General features: G+C 42.3%; 1 protein-coding gene across 2 annotated transcripts in view; it reads right to left on the reverse strand.

Annotated features, from left to right (window-relative positions):
• The window catches only part of ATP6V1C2 (ATPase H+ transporting V1 subunit C2), a 20057-nt gene extending 8235 nt beyond the window's left edge, over positions 1-11822 (reverse strand). Inside the window, exons 1-5 of one of the 2 annotated variants that reach the window (XM_068183463.1) lie at positions 11764-11822; positions 10760-10977; positions 9515-9582; positions 4271-4356; positions 96-190 (exon numbers count right to left, since the gene is read on the reverse strand). In XM_068183463.1, the coding sequence (XP_068039564.1) occupies positions 96-190; positions 4271-4356; positions 9515-9582; positions 10760-10888 (378 nt within the window). In that variant the 5' untranslated portion in view covers positions 10889-10977; positions 11764-11822. Of the gene's footprint in view, positions 1-95; positions 191-4270; positions 4357-9514; positions 9583-10759; positions 10978-11077; positions 11188-11763 lie in introns of those variants that run through there. The other variant, XM_068183464.1, reaches the window with a different exon arrangement.
• Positions 11823-15037: the final 3215 nt, after the last annotated feature.

Here is a 15037-nt window from a genome sequence, read left to right on the forward strand (position 1 = left end):
CAAAGGCTCCTCTCCTGCCATGAGAGGAGGGATCACAACCAGCCAAAAGATATGCTTCCCTATGATGACATCTTAAAATCTGGAGTACCAATTACCTTTGCCAATGCTTCTGATATATTCTTCAGCGGCTGCTTTATGGGGTATTTGGCCATGTCCCACTCAAACCGTGTCAAGTAGCTAATTAGGTCAACTGAAAATACAAAGAGATGCATGAAAGCAGATAATGTACCAGATAGCAGGTCAAGCTTTGGGGAGTAGTCCCCAGCTATAACTTAGGCATAGCTTTGATTAACTTCAGATCATTAACCTGAAGCCCACTTCTCAATCCTTAAGGAGATTTGATCTAGATCAAATATGCACAGATCCTATGTCAATTCTAATCAACTTCCTAAACATCCCCAAAAGTTAAAAGTTAAACCAAAAATCTTTTCTGCGTTACACCTAACAGTACAGAAAAGTGTAAAATTATCTGTATCAGTGGGCACAGCAGTGTACAGCTACTCTTCTTCAGAGTAAAAACAGTTTTGTGTAATCTCAATCTTGATTTCTGCAATATGCCTAAATTTAATCTCAGCAACAGCTATTAGAAAAATACTTTGTGCCCAGGATCAGCAGTAATATTCAGGGCTGCTAAGAGCTTGATCAAAGGTACTAAGACCATAACAGATGTCATTTCTCTGTGATTCAGTCAAGTGCTCACTAGAAATCAAACAAATGCAGGTGCGATGAGGAATTCCTCATTGACTTTGCACACAGAGGTCCTCATTTCACACAGAGACTATTTATATAATAGATAAATCCAGTCACATCATCCAAGAACAGAAATTCACAGCAAGGACCTGTGCATGCAACCCCCACAACAAAGCACTCTCAGACCACAGGGACCAATAGCTTCTTCCCAGAACGAAAGGGAAATGAACACATATAACACCCAGTTCCTAGAACAAGATTTTCCTGTTTCACTGTTTGAAGATCAAGGGCTCTTAATGTTAGGAAACATTAAGGCTTAGTACATTATGGTACCAAATAAAGAATTCTCCACCAGCAGCTCATGAAATCAAACAGCTCTTTGTCTGAGTTCTGAGAGCCTTTGGATGCTGAACTCACCACTACATAGTGTTCTCGCAGACCTTTATAGGATGGGGTAAAGTCATGCATCCTGCCACAATGAGAAGGGCTGGGAATGACCCCCAGAAAGTTAGGGAGACAAGGGGAAGGCAGAAGGCAGAGTCTCAAGGTCTAGACAAAGAGGCCAGAAGCACTGTCACATAAAGGGTGGGCTTCCTTCCAGACCAGGAGGGTAAATATGGAGAATGTCTGGGAAGTTGCTCTAAGGTGATAGGGAGCAAAACAAGCTCAAGGTGCCAAGTAAAAGGACATGTATGCTGGGGTCCTTCAGTGTTCTTTGCTGCCTTGTTCAGGGAGTGAGTTCAGTCCCACTGCAAGGTTTGAGCACAGTTTCTTGGGCTGGACTTTGAGGTTTAGGGGAAAACTTTTTGAACCAAGATGCACGAGAAGGAATGTGAAAAACTGTGTAATTGCCATACTACCAGGCTGAGGGTACTCTGCGCTCTCATGTGATACTGAATACCCTTGGCAGGAGAGCACTATCCTTTCCATGGGCTTCTCTCACCCCACAACAGAGTCAGTTTACCCTATTAGATTTCCAAAGCATGGAAAATCTCATGTTAGGAGAAATAGGCTTCTTAGTAAGAGATAAACTGCCTGGAAGGCAGAGAGCACTTGCCATGGCAGTGTTCTCCCCCTCTTCCAAAACCACAGCTGTGTCAACGTCCCCCACATTCAATGGACAAGAGTCATAGAGCAAAGATCCAACCCTTCCTGCTAATATCTCATCAGGAATGAGCAAATTATCCTGCATAAGGAGGGTGTAGAAAAGGGACAAAACTGCAGAAGACTGGGAGAGTTATGACATAGCTGCTGCATGCACAGTTCTCTGTTGATGCTTGCTTGTGATCTCTGTGAGGAAGGCAGAGAGGTCAAAAATACTTCAGCAACAAAGTTCACATAGCATTTTCAGCATGGGATACACAACACAAGGATTTCACCCTGCTGCCTCTCTTCTAAGCTCATGTGCTTAGGCTTTGCAGACACAGGCTCTTTAAAGACAGACACTGACCAATTTATAGCTGATGAGATATAAAAGTTCCCTGGATAACTTCACATGTCCTTTCTATCCTCACATTCCCTGAATCTCAGCAGCATCCAAATGTTGGGCAGTTGAGCACAGCATGAGTTCTCAGCCCAGTTTTTCAAGCTCACTCCTGAGTGAGCTTGCCTGTGCTAGCTGGCACTGGTGCAGGTTAGTTAAGTAGCCTGGTCTTGGGGATGACATAAACTACTGTGAACACACTAGCAGAGCTGTGTTTAAAATGGCAAGTAGCCCCAGCACCCTGATGCTCCTGGAGTGGCATCCCTCATTTATGGAATCTGTTGAGTCACTTCTAAAAGGCTTCACAGAGCTGCCCACCCAGGAGAGATGATTCCTACCAGCTCACAGCTGCCCAGGGAACCCATAGCCTGCATGTCTCGTAATCTAACTTACACACCAGCTCTAAAGCGCTGTGTTAAATACCTCCTCTCCAAAACACTCAATTCTTCAAAACTGTTATACTTCCCATTTTGCTTTGTTTTGGGCTCACTATAAAGAATGGAGTTATTCAACCACTTACCAAATTTTAAAATTAATTTAGGATTAACATTTCCATAAATGGAAGAGAATTTGGTACGAATCTTTGAAGAAATGCTTTACTTAAATTTCAAGAAAGGTTGTTTATGCAGTTATTATATATTACAAGTTTCTATATTACACAAGCACACATTTCCCTCTATAAGAGAGAAATTTGCACGTGGCTGCTTTCAGCTGTGGTACACTGGAAAGTTGAGTGTCTGTGTGTGTGTGTGCAAGTTCATGTAATTAAAAGTGCTTTATTTTTTATTATTTTGCATTTTCTTTCCTAAAAATCTAGCAAAAAGACTTTTTAGACACACAGCTACTACCAAACTGCTATTGGGGTTATATACAAGTGAGCTAAAGTCAGTGTTACTTAAAACCATCTTGGAATGGTCGAATAGTATGAAACAGGACCACACAACATGAAATCATGTCTTATAATTTTGTTTCTGATTTCACAGCCTCGAGAAAGTCTTCAACTTTATAGTTCTTTTACTAATCAGAAAGGGAAGGAGGAAGAATGGGTCCAGTAAAGTTGCTGATGCTTATGAAGACTGACACTGGAATATATTAGGTGAATCCTCATATACTAAAGCTGACTTCATTTTTTAAGATGCAGTCAATAATCTTAAAAAGGTTAATGTCCTAATCCAATATGATTTGCTTGGATGACCAAACCCAGAGAGAGGAAATTAGTAACACATGCAAGTAATTTCCATATCTTTCTAATACAACACATGCAGATGATAGGGGGAAAAAATGGTGTAAAAAAGGGAAACAAAGGAAATTAATGAAACCTGTTGTTTCTCAAGTCATAGGGATATCGTGATCAAGCTACGAGGTTGTTACTTGAGAAATCCATCGTAACCTGATCACTGTATCTCTACAACCAGAACAAGACTTGTGTCTAGCACTAATATACACAAATGCATGCATATAACAACACCACAACCATCAGTCCTCAACATACTTTGGAGACATTTCATTTTATCCTTTAGCCCTGAAACACAGTAAATGGGATTATTGTATTTCTCGAACAGTTGCACCCATCAAACATCAGTTTTATATCATTTAAGGACATTTCTAAAAGAACTTCCTCCCCATCCTTTATTAATACAGGTCTGAAGCACAACATTACAGACAAAGGGAGATGGACTGTACACTCTTAGTTTATCCAAAAGCATCATGCTGTAAGTCTGTAATCAGCATGCATATCACATCCAATTTTGTTGTATTTTTCCAGAATAGCTTGGCAATGCAAATTACTGGCAGATCACTGACAGTTGTCACATAACCACACAGAATGAGATTTAGGTGTCCTTAAGAAATCAAGCCCAGGCAGGGCACAGGTGTGCTAAGTAATGTTAGGAATGAACAAGGATGTCTCCTACTTTCATCTTCACTCCAAAGTTAGCTTCTGCCGAGAAAAATGGGAGCAGGCTAGACACATTCTTATAAAATGTTGCTGATGGTTGTCCTTTCTGAAATGTGAGGGTTTCAATTCCACATACTCAAATTCTGAAGCAAGCAAAAGCAGCATCAATATATTTAAACCCCCACATTCACAGCACCTACCTCCATTGGCCAGAAGATTTTCCTGGACTTTATCTTTTGAGTCCTCCATAACTTCTCCTATGTACTGGGCTATTTTCTTTATTACGCTTAAGTGTAACAAAATAAACTTTGTTAGTGAAGGAACAAAATTATTACAAAATGGTTTCACAGTGATCTGATAAACACAGAAATGCCCAAACAAAACACTTCTGAAGTAAAGCAGATTAATTTGCAATTCAAATGATAATTAAAAAAACTAGGACAATGCAGAACTAAATGTCTTACCTCTAAATACACTGATCTCTGCAAAAACATAGGTAATGTCATTTTGCCTGTGCTCTGGACTTATAGAATATCAAGATTCAGTCTTCTGTACACTCATTATATGCATAACAGAAACCAGAAGGCAAGAAAGGCAAGAAACGGTAAAAGAGGCTACATACAGACACTGACTGAAGATCTGTTCCATAGGATGCTAAAGAAATTCTTAGGGCTCGCTGAGAAAAGGTTCTCAGAAAATACTCAGGGGAAAATAGCAGTGTTATCTTGCTTGATGGGGAATTTCTTTCTTATTCCTTTTCTTTACAGGATTCGTTCTCTCTTCTCTCTTAGCATGGTGGACAAGACACTCCTTTAAGGTGTAGGAGAGATAGATTCAAATCCTTCTGCCCAGTTCAGAGTAGTGATTTGTACAGAGACCCTCCTAGAAAACACAATCTCCACTGTGCCACTTATTCTTTGCTCATTTTAAGAAATGGATTAATCAAGTCCCTCTAGCAGTAGGTCCCCCTGTCTCCAGTCAAAGTACCTGTTTCATACAGGCTGCAAGACTTTCTGGTTGTTTAAGTATCCCTCTGCACTCAAAAATATTCACAGAATTTGGCCTGCAGTTTGCTAACTGTCCTAGGTTGACTACACCTTGTTTAAAACCCAGCAGCTACAAGGTTACTGCCTGACCATTAAGTCAGTGGACATAATCCTTGGCATTGTGACAGGGAGTGAAACAGCAGGCTTCATTTCTCTTTCCTTCCTTACTGAGAGGAGACTACAGCTGCAGATGAGCTGGAGACTGAAGGGGCATCTACAGTGTTTGGACATTGTGTTACGTGACTGAACAATGTGTTGTTGTGACAAATCCTGTGGTTTTCAAGAGCAGAAAAGGGACTCTGGGCCAGGTATACATACCAGGAAAACGTCAGAGAAGAGGATTTTTCTTTCATGTGCTGCAAACGGTTGCATCTATCTTTGTTACTGTGAAGAAACTTAAGAGTCTTGGGAAAGGTTTTCCAGTCCTATGACAGGTAGGAAAAGTCTGAGACTGCTGATGCTGCCAAGAATACACTACTCAAAATTTGTGCTGTTTGGGGTCAATTCAGTCTGAAGAAGAGAAGATCTTGTGATTTCAATATATAAAGGGCTCCTATAAGAAAGTTGGACAAAGGCTTTTTACCAGTGCCTATAGTGACAGGACAAGAGGCAACAGTTTTAAACAAAGAGAAGATTTAGACTAGACATAAAGAAATTCTTTACTGTGAGGGTGATGAGGCACTGACACAGGTTGCCCAGGGAAGTTGTGGATACCTAGTCCCTGGAAGCATTCAAGGCCAGGTTGGATAGGGGTTTGAGCAACCTGGTTTAATGAAAGGTTTTCCTGCCCATGGCAGGGAGTTGGAACTAGAGGATCTTTAAAGTACCCTTTCAACCCAAATCATTCTTCTCATGACCCTGGATAGATGCAGTTCAGAGTGCCTGTGGGAGGAATCTATATCACCGTGCTCCAGTTCTCATCCCTTTCTCAGAGCTGCTGCAGTTTTTCACCACCTGGCTTCAGCCCCACAGGGACCCAGCAGCAGCTGAGGGTTGTTAGAGCACAGCACGTGTTGCCCACACTCAGGCTGTGGGGGGTTAAGGGATCCAGCCAGAGGTTCCCTGACAATTGCAACCTTGCCAAGCACTTCTGCAAATATCAGCTTGTGGATAGAGCTGTTCTTGGTCTCCTTCATGATGCTCAGAGAGCCCAAAGAACTTGTAACAAGACAGAAGTTGGTAAAACCAGCATAGCAGGAGGCTAAAGACATTATGGAGAAAGCAGTTCACAGGGACGTGTATAAACCAGGAGCTTCTCCAAAGGACCTGAGCTGCTTTCATTACTCTTGAGTGCACCTGGTGGCTGACCTGACAGGTGGGAGACAGCTGTGGCCTCTCTCCATGGATACAGAGGGTGGGACAGGTGTGTGCTCTCATGCACCTGACAGTCCTACCTGACCAGGCAAGGCTTGGCTCCCTTCCCACCCACACATCCTGTGGTCCCTGCAGCAGGATACAGCCACACTGTGTGAAATACACTGTACCAGAGGAATGTTCTCCAGTCTTGCCTTAGCCTCAGTGCCTTGCACTGCATTATGTGAAATGCAAGTGGGATATATATCTAATATATTTCCCATGCAAAGACAGAACCTATCCCCTCCACGCCACTGATATCTGGGGCAAATGACAGGAATCAGACCCCTGGAGGAGCCCCACTGACTACACTGACATCCAACAATGGGCAGTTTTCACAGCCAAGTATCAGATCCCTGCCCTTAGATAAAATGAATCCCATCTTGAGCAAATATCATTATCAAATTATGCATTATAAAAAGAGGGACTTTCAGCAAAACTTCTTCAAGAAGTAGTAACTAAAATCTGTAAACGGAGTAACTCAATTTGATTTATTATTATGTCTTGAGACTCTGATATTTTGCTTCTGCAACAGCTGCAATGTCATTAGCTTCCAAAAAAAAAGTCTAACACTTTAAATTATACAGAGAAAGAAAGGGTGCTACCCACCAGGCCTCCAAAATACTGCAGGGAGCAGAAGTCCTGCAAACTGAGGCCACTCCCAGGTATGCCACTGACCAAGGACCAGAGAGAACCCCCGGGTAAGAGTGACCCATGAGACCGTCAGCTTTTGAGATAGCTCCATGCTACCACAGGATGACATGGAAAAACACTCCTCCTCCCTGTGTAAATAAATAATAAAAGTATGTGGAAACAATAGCTCCTGCAAACTCTTGCCCCTTCTCTGCTGTCCTGGCAGGAGGCAGCGCTGACAGGTTTGCACTGCCTGGCTTTACTGGCAGCTGTGTTTATCCAGCAACAGTTCAGCAGGCAGCTCTTTCACAGGACCAGGAACATAAATGCTCAGGTCATCTGAACAGGCTTGAAATCCTCTGGATGCCATTTACTTCAACCAAGTGCGAGTGCTTGGCATTTTAACCCTTGAATCACAATTTAGACATAAATCCTGAGGCATTCATTTAATGCAAAATGCTTTTGTACGTCCTTGTGGGTTCAGTCTGCTAATACCTTTGATTATTGTTATTCTCTGTTACTACCCTAATGCATTTTTCTTATTTTTCAAAACACTGTTCTTATTTTTAAATCTTGTTGTTCCTTCCTGGTTACCTGTTTTGACAGGTAAATGAGACAAACAGGAAGAGTCCTTGCCTCAGCAGATTACAGTGGAAGGGCCTCACTGACCCCTTTGCTCTGTGTCTAGAGCCCATCAGAGGGTAAGAGTCATTACTGGCATTAAAGGGACAATGAGTGGAGTAAAGTGGTGTTCAGCTTGAACAAGCAGCTGTATCATGCTGCCAAGTAAAGACAAAGATAACAGGAGTCAGTGAGCCTAAGGAGCTCCTACTGACATTTCACTTCTAACTGCTCTCCGTGATCTCCCATGGATTCTGCACTTTTCAGAACTCCTAATTCTTCACAAAGCTGGGAATTAGTTATGCCTTTCTGAAAAATCAGTTCCGATGATTTCTGGCAGCCCTCAAACCCAGATCACACAGCTGCTTCCTACCTCCTACCCTGACTAGAGACACAGAATCTCAGAATATTCAGAGTTTGAAGAGATCCACAAGGATCATCAAACACTTTCCATTAGAACACATAGCAGGTATGGGCACTGTCTCCCCCCAGATTTGCCCCTATTTTTACTTCCTCAAGAATCTCTGCAATCGAAGAAGAAGCTGGAACATGTTACAAAGAATATGGGGCAGTATTTTTGGCAGGGTCACGATGGAGATGGTTTTGTTGATAAATTAGGTTGCTCTGTCTTGCTTAAAGTCCTGAAAAAGGTGTATGGTTTAATTTTAGGTAGTCCTGTGAGGAGCAGGGTGTTGGACTCAATGATGGTGATGGGTCCGTTTCAATTCAAGATATGAATCATATCTATGATTCTAAAAGATCAGTCTTATGTGCTACCCAGAGTTATCATATGCAGTCATTCTAATACAACCCTTGTGTAAAAATCAGAAAACAAAAATGCTATGGAGAAATATATTCTAGCAGACCAACTTTTACCTAAACTTCCTAGCATACATACAAACAGTTTATATCAGGGTTTCTGCATCTCTTTGCAACTGCCACACAACTGGGAGAAAAAAGGCAAAAAGACCCAGAGCTAATTTATATCTCTGTGACCAAAACTAGGTAAGCTGTCAAAGCAAAAAGTAGAACAAAGCACAAAAACCCAACAGCTTATACCTTCACTGCCTCAAAGTCTACCCTGTTCCATGAAGTATCTTAAAACCTGTAATTTTCTTAGATTGCTGTACTACATTATTCTTTTGTATGCCCAGGTCAGTTTGTCCCAAAAGGCAAACTTGGTAATTATCAGCAAGGAGATCATGTGAGTCTTTGCTGAAGTAGGTTTGATGCAATATGAGTCAATACTCTGGTTTTTAAGGAGTTTAAAAGTCTGAGAGGGAGTGGTTTGGATTTCATTCAAAAGAATATCATCCTTAGAAGTCCTCTATCTGGTTGAAAAGGGATAGAAGGTTCAATAGAAATATTCTGTCAAAACAAGATAGGGGAGGGCTTCACATTCTCTAAATGTAGTTTTATCAAGTTTCTCAATGAGGTGGGAGGATGTTCTTTAAAACAAAAACAAAAGCACAAAACAAAACAAAATAACCCCATAACCCACCATTTAAAGCAGTTTTCTTATGAGAAACAGATTCCTTAGCACTGCCACTTGAATGGATTGCTGTGCTGCCAAAGCTACTGTGGATATAATTCAGCTAAACTTTAAAGAATGATCCTTTCTTTGTGATAACTCCATGACAATCAACAGAAGGGTTAAACAAAGCCTATCCACTTTAGTGCAGTTATAGTCCAGGCTGAACTGAGTCAGACTGAGGTGAACACAAGGACATACCATACCATAAAAACAATGTCTGTTTCTCATTTGTAGGTGGTAAATAAGATCTATTTTACCTTTCAGCAAAGCTATCAAGTTTTCCCAACTCATCTGACAGACCAACAAGAGCATCCAGTGTCCCCACCTGTGCAAAAGATGAGAAATAGGTGAAAGATGCACAACTCTGTCTAAGGCTTTTGTTGGCAGAGCCTTAAGGAGACTGACTTGTCCTTAGTACATGTGAATTTAACAGTTTGGCAGAACCTTATTTACTTGGTGGAAAATAGTAGCAATTCCTTTACCAAAAACTAGGGCATAAAAAGCCTTTTCCAATAAAGGAAAAAAGTATGTGTAGTCTCAAGATTACAAGGCAGTGTCTTTCTTCCTGTTTTCAGTTCGTCCTATATCATCAAGCTGCATAGAATAGTCTTTAACCAGACAAAATAATGACTGGAAATGCACACAAATAATGCACACATAATGACTGGAAATGCACACAAATAATGCACACATACAAACAAGTCAGATGTACTGAGAGAACAAAGGGAAGCAGCACTTATTCAAAAGGGGGTGTCAGTCTGTGTTCTCTGTTATTACCAAAGCAAGTCTCTTACAAAGCCATTTCTGGCCAATATCTGCTTTTTGAATCACTGTTAGTCATAACCCCATATTTATGGTATTGCAGCATATTGCCAAACCTTTTCTTGTAATGTTGCCAGCTCAACATTATGTAGGGTCAATCTAAGGGAGAAGAAACAAATTTTATGTAGAACAAATAGAATGCAAATGGGCATCTTCAGATACTCCAAATGCTTTACTTCCTTCAATACAGCAGACTCTCACCACCACCAGTGGGGTAAGGTCCACAGATGATAAAAATAAGGTCCATGAATGATAAAAATCTTATCAATCTCAGGTGTGCATACAAAAAAGCAACACTCTTTTCTCTGTCTGTAGTCTTGCTGCCATGGCTGTGGATAGTCAGCTATTCCCTTTGCATTAGTAACCCATGATATACCATGCTGTATGACTTTGATCACTAGGAGCAAATTGTACATGGAATGCAATGCAGTTATTTAAAATCTCACTTATGTTCGCTTCTTATACATCTACCCTTCCAATGTGAAGCTCAGCTACAAGCACAATGTAAGAGAGAAATTTATTTCTCTCTGATCAATTTTCAGTTAACTGAACACAACTCATCCCCCAACCACAGTCTCTTTCTACTCTCTGCATATAATCCCAAATGATAAATCCCATATTTATCCCAGAAGTCTTTAATGCTGCTGTTTTGGCCATACACAAACCCCTTCCTCACTTACCTTTAAGTCTGGAATATGAAATTTACTGTTGCTGGACAGGTTGGATTTAGATGTCACAGTGTTCATTCTCTCCCACGCCTGTAGATTTGTTTTGTCTCCTGGGGCAGAAATTAGCCAGAACTCTGACATGATCTAATATTTTCCCTTCACTGCTGGTCACTGTAGAAACTCAAAGCAGGTAAGTGGCTAAAAGAGCACCACACAAAATGTGTTCTTCCCTAAGAACAGAAAGAGTTAGAACAGATCACTGATTTCTTTTGTTCAGAAACACCGGGAGAGTGAGTCAGTTGTGTGTCTCAGGCTGAAATGGAACATGACCTTCTCCAGAATGTCACGGAAAGAGTGTGGCTGTTCCTTCCTTCTCAGGATTGTTCCATCCAGTTTCTGCATGAAGAAATGAAGCTTCCTCCTCCCCTTTTCCCTCCCAGCCTGTTCCATTTGCCTTGCGCTTTAAGTTCAGTGCCTATTGGGGAGCTTGGGGGCTTCACCAAACCACCCAAAAGTAATAAAGAATTTCTGCTTGATAAATATTCTCTCTCAAATTGTTGGACATTTGAAAGGAAAAATAAAAGCAAGACCTCTGGAGAACACAGAAGCTGCAAAAGATGCCACTGGCAAGACAGCATATTGCTCTCCTCTGTGTTTTTTCTTCCCAGGCTCGATAGGAAGGAGCTGGAGGAAGGCAAGCCCCGGTGCACAGGGACGGTATCGGCAGAGCCACACAGATGGAACAGTGGCAAGAATAGAGGGACAACTACTGTGGTGCGAAGCAAAGAGATGAGGGCAGGAGAGCGAGCAGCTGGCACCACACCGCTATCCTCCGTTCCTTCCCGAGAGCTCCCGCGGAGCATCCCCGCCACACGCTCTCGCTCCCAGGTGCGCGGGACAGGGCAGGTGCGGCACTCGCCCCTCGGCACCCGCGCCGGGCCCCGCCGTGCCCGAGCGCTGCCAGCACGGCTGTGAGGGGCTGCCGGGGCCCCGCGGGACACTGCCCGCTGCTTTACCTGCCCGCTGCCTCTCCTGCCCGCTGCCTCTCCTGCCCCTGCCGTGCCTGCGGGCGCCGCTCCCTGTGCCCGCGCCGCTCCCGGCGGCTGCCGGCGCGGACGCGCCCGGAGCGGCGGCCGGGCAGGGTCGGGGCGGAGCGCTGCGAGGCCGGGGCGGCCGCCGCAACCACGGGTGGGTGCAAGGGGGCCGGGGCTCCCTCCCGGAGCACAGGGGGCTGCTGCGACTGGTGCTCTAAAAGCTCTGACTAGGGCAGCTTTGCATCTCCCGGCTGTCTTTAAACTGGCGCAAATAATGCAGAAGCCATTTGTTTTTATTAAACACTGACTACCTTCAGCAAGTCTGAAGCTTCTGGAATAATTAAAGAGACTTCTAGGAAACTATTGTTTCCGGGACTTCCATAAGTGCTTCGTTTAACAAATATGCGGTGCAAGAGTCTGCAAAATAGTGATGCTTACGTTCCTTCTTCCTTCACGTGTAGCTAATGGCTTTTAGTCCTTAGCAAATCTTGAGCTTGTCTTACATTGCCTTAAGCTTGGTTAAGACACCGGGAGTATTTCACAGGTTGTGTGAAATTATGTTCTCCAGGCATTTCTAATCCAGGCATGCTCTGAAGGTAACAAGTGTCTATGCACTCGGTACCTGCCTCTGAGAGGCACCTCTGCGAGAGGGAGTCCAGCCCCCTCACTGGGGGTTATCCAGTTCTCATCTTCCAGTTGAGTTGTCTAATACTTAGGAATGCTTGTCATACTTAGGCAATCTCTGCTATTACTGGGGGCTTATTTTCTTCCAAAAATTGTGTATTTTTAACTCACGTTTCTCTGTAACAAAGGTAAATGAAGCCCCTACAAGAAATTAAACAGAAGGATGCTCTTGGTTTTCCACATGACCTGTTGTAAACTGAGAGGGTTTGAGATGCTGGGAACAGGCAAGTCTGGTCATGCACAGAAGCAGAGCTCTTGACACTTCCAAGAACCTTGAATGAAGACCCCTAAAAGATTTAAGTGTCTCCAGCACTAGGAAGAAGCAGTTGATGCAAGGCATGCTGAATGATGCCATGTAAATCATGCTTTAGGTAGCTAACGAGTAGGTCAAGGTCTTAGACTCTAAATGTATAGATTCTTTAGGTTAGCAAAGGATTAATCTTCCTTTACTTCTCTTTAACATTTTTAGTGATATATAAAAAAGCAATACATGTGTGGAGGAGGCGAGTCTCTACTGAAAGCACTTCAGAAAAAGACACTGAGAAGATTCGTAGCTGAAATAACCACTTCATAGGGATTTTTTGTTTGCTTGGGTTTTTTTCCTTTCTAGGCTAATTAAACATTCAGTTCTCATAACTGCTATGATTCCAATTCTTTTCATTCATAGTGTCCCCTAGGGCATGACAAAGGGTTTTCCAGAAGTTATGGGAAAAAATGAATATATTGATCTGCGAGATGGCATTCACAGAATAAGTGATTATTGTCTAATCCTTTTTTCTTTGTTTGTTTAGATGATACATTTTAATAATGAAAACATACTTAACTGATGTTTAAGTATCTACATCATATATATCTTTACCCACAGCTTACAGGTCTGAGAGGTACTGTAGACCTGATCACCTAGATAAGGTAGTTCTTTCCCATCTCAAACCAAGAACAGTATTAACTGGATCCTTGCTGCAGTCTCAAGCTGTGGAAATGCTTTGCATAATTAGTTTTAGAAATATTACATTCTCAGAATCTCCTTAAATTTAGAATCATGTAAGTTGAAACTAGTGCTAACAGATGAGAAAAGTTTCTTGCTGCAGAGGTGCTAGATTTTAGGACTGTTTTTCTGCACACATGCTTGTTATAACAAATAAGGTAAAATCCAAGCCATAGGGTTGTTGGATTTCTGGATTCTACAATATACATTACTTAATTCCTGAACATTTTTACATCAGAAATGCCATTTTTCCCCCTTCATATAGCTTTTTTACTATTATTAAAGTGAAATATTTTTTGCTACTTATTGTTTTAAAAGAAAATTAAGAAGAAAAACATGAACGATGTTAGTGTCTAAACAATGTCCTGTTGAATGTTTTCCATTATATTTTCTTGGTTTACTGTGACTTTTCAAACTTTCTTCTTTTTACCCCATACCATATTTTTAGGCTGGATGAGGCAGCAGTGAAGGTGAAGGAGCAGGCAGCATATGCTGAGGGACAAGGATCATGCTGCAGTCTGGTGGTAACACAGCTCTGCCAGCTCATTTCCCTGGCTGGCCCTGCATGTGGTGCCATGTGATCTCAGAGCTGTCTAATTCCCTCATGATCATCACGTGTCTTTCTGCTCCCTTTGATCCACCAAAGCTATGAACTTTTCTGTGACTTTGTCTCTCTCAGTATTTGTGAGTACTTCTTCAGGTGCCACACTAAAGGAGAAAAACTCTGCCTCCAAACAATCATTAAGGGTATTGAAATACCCTACTTGAAGTATCTCCCAAGACAACTTTCTCAAACAGATAACCAGAATTAATTACATAGACAATTATGACACTGACACTAGAAGGAAAGCTGCTATCTCCAGTGTTCTACACCTCTAGGAATTCTCTGTAGGTTCAGACATCAGATGCTGCTGAATGCCTTTGAATGCTTTTTGAGTGCCCTGGAATATCCTGTTGGGCCTTCAAGCTGCTGTTCTAGGATAACACAGGTCTTCTGCACATCCCAAGCCATAACAACCAACTCCCCATGAATGTGTGGGATTCCTTACAATATCCAGAATTGTGGACTCAGCAATTCAGTGAATTCAGCAATTCAGCTTTAAATGTCTATTAATAGCTCATGGCACTCTAATCAGACCGTGGAACCTGATCATACTCACCCCAACAGAAGACATGCAGTGGCTGCTACACCGCACTCCTTCATGCTTAATTAACTGCATTTACCAGGGATGAGATTCAGCTGCTTGAGCTTCTAGTGCCACCAGAGATGTCCCTGCACATCCTTCCTCCCTCCACATTACACTGCAGAAGGGTTTGGATTTTCCACAGGTCTTGTGTCAGCCCCGTCCAGGTGCCCTGGATACCACATGGCATCTCAAATGTCACTAGACAACCGACATATAAGCAAGTAAAGCCTTAGCTCTCTGAAATGGGAGCTTAAACACCTAGTTTAAACTTATAGGTACCTATATTTAGGTGTGCTCATCTCCCAAGAATCTCAGCTTTAACACCCCCTAATACAACCCCGAATAGAGCTCTTTTTAGTCATGATATTGGTATCACCATTGTGATACACCATTCAGGGAG

This window comes from Anomalospiza imberbis, chromosome 3, assembly GCF_031753505.1.
Source record: "Anomalospiza imberbis isolate Cuckoo-Finch-1a 21T00152 chromosome 3, ASM3175350v1, whole genome shotgun sequence".
NCBI lineage: Eukaryota > Metazoa > Chordata > Aves > Passeriformes > Viduidae > Anomalospiza > Anomalospiza imberbis.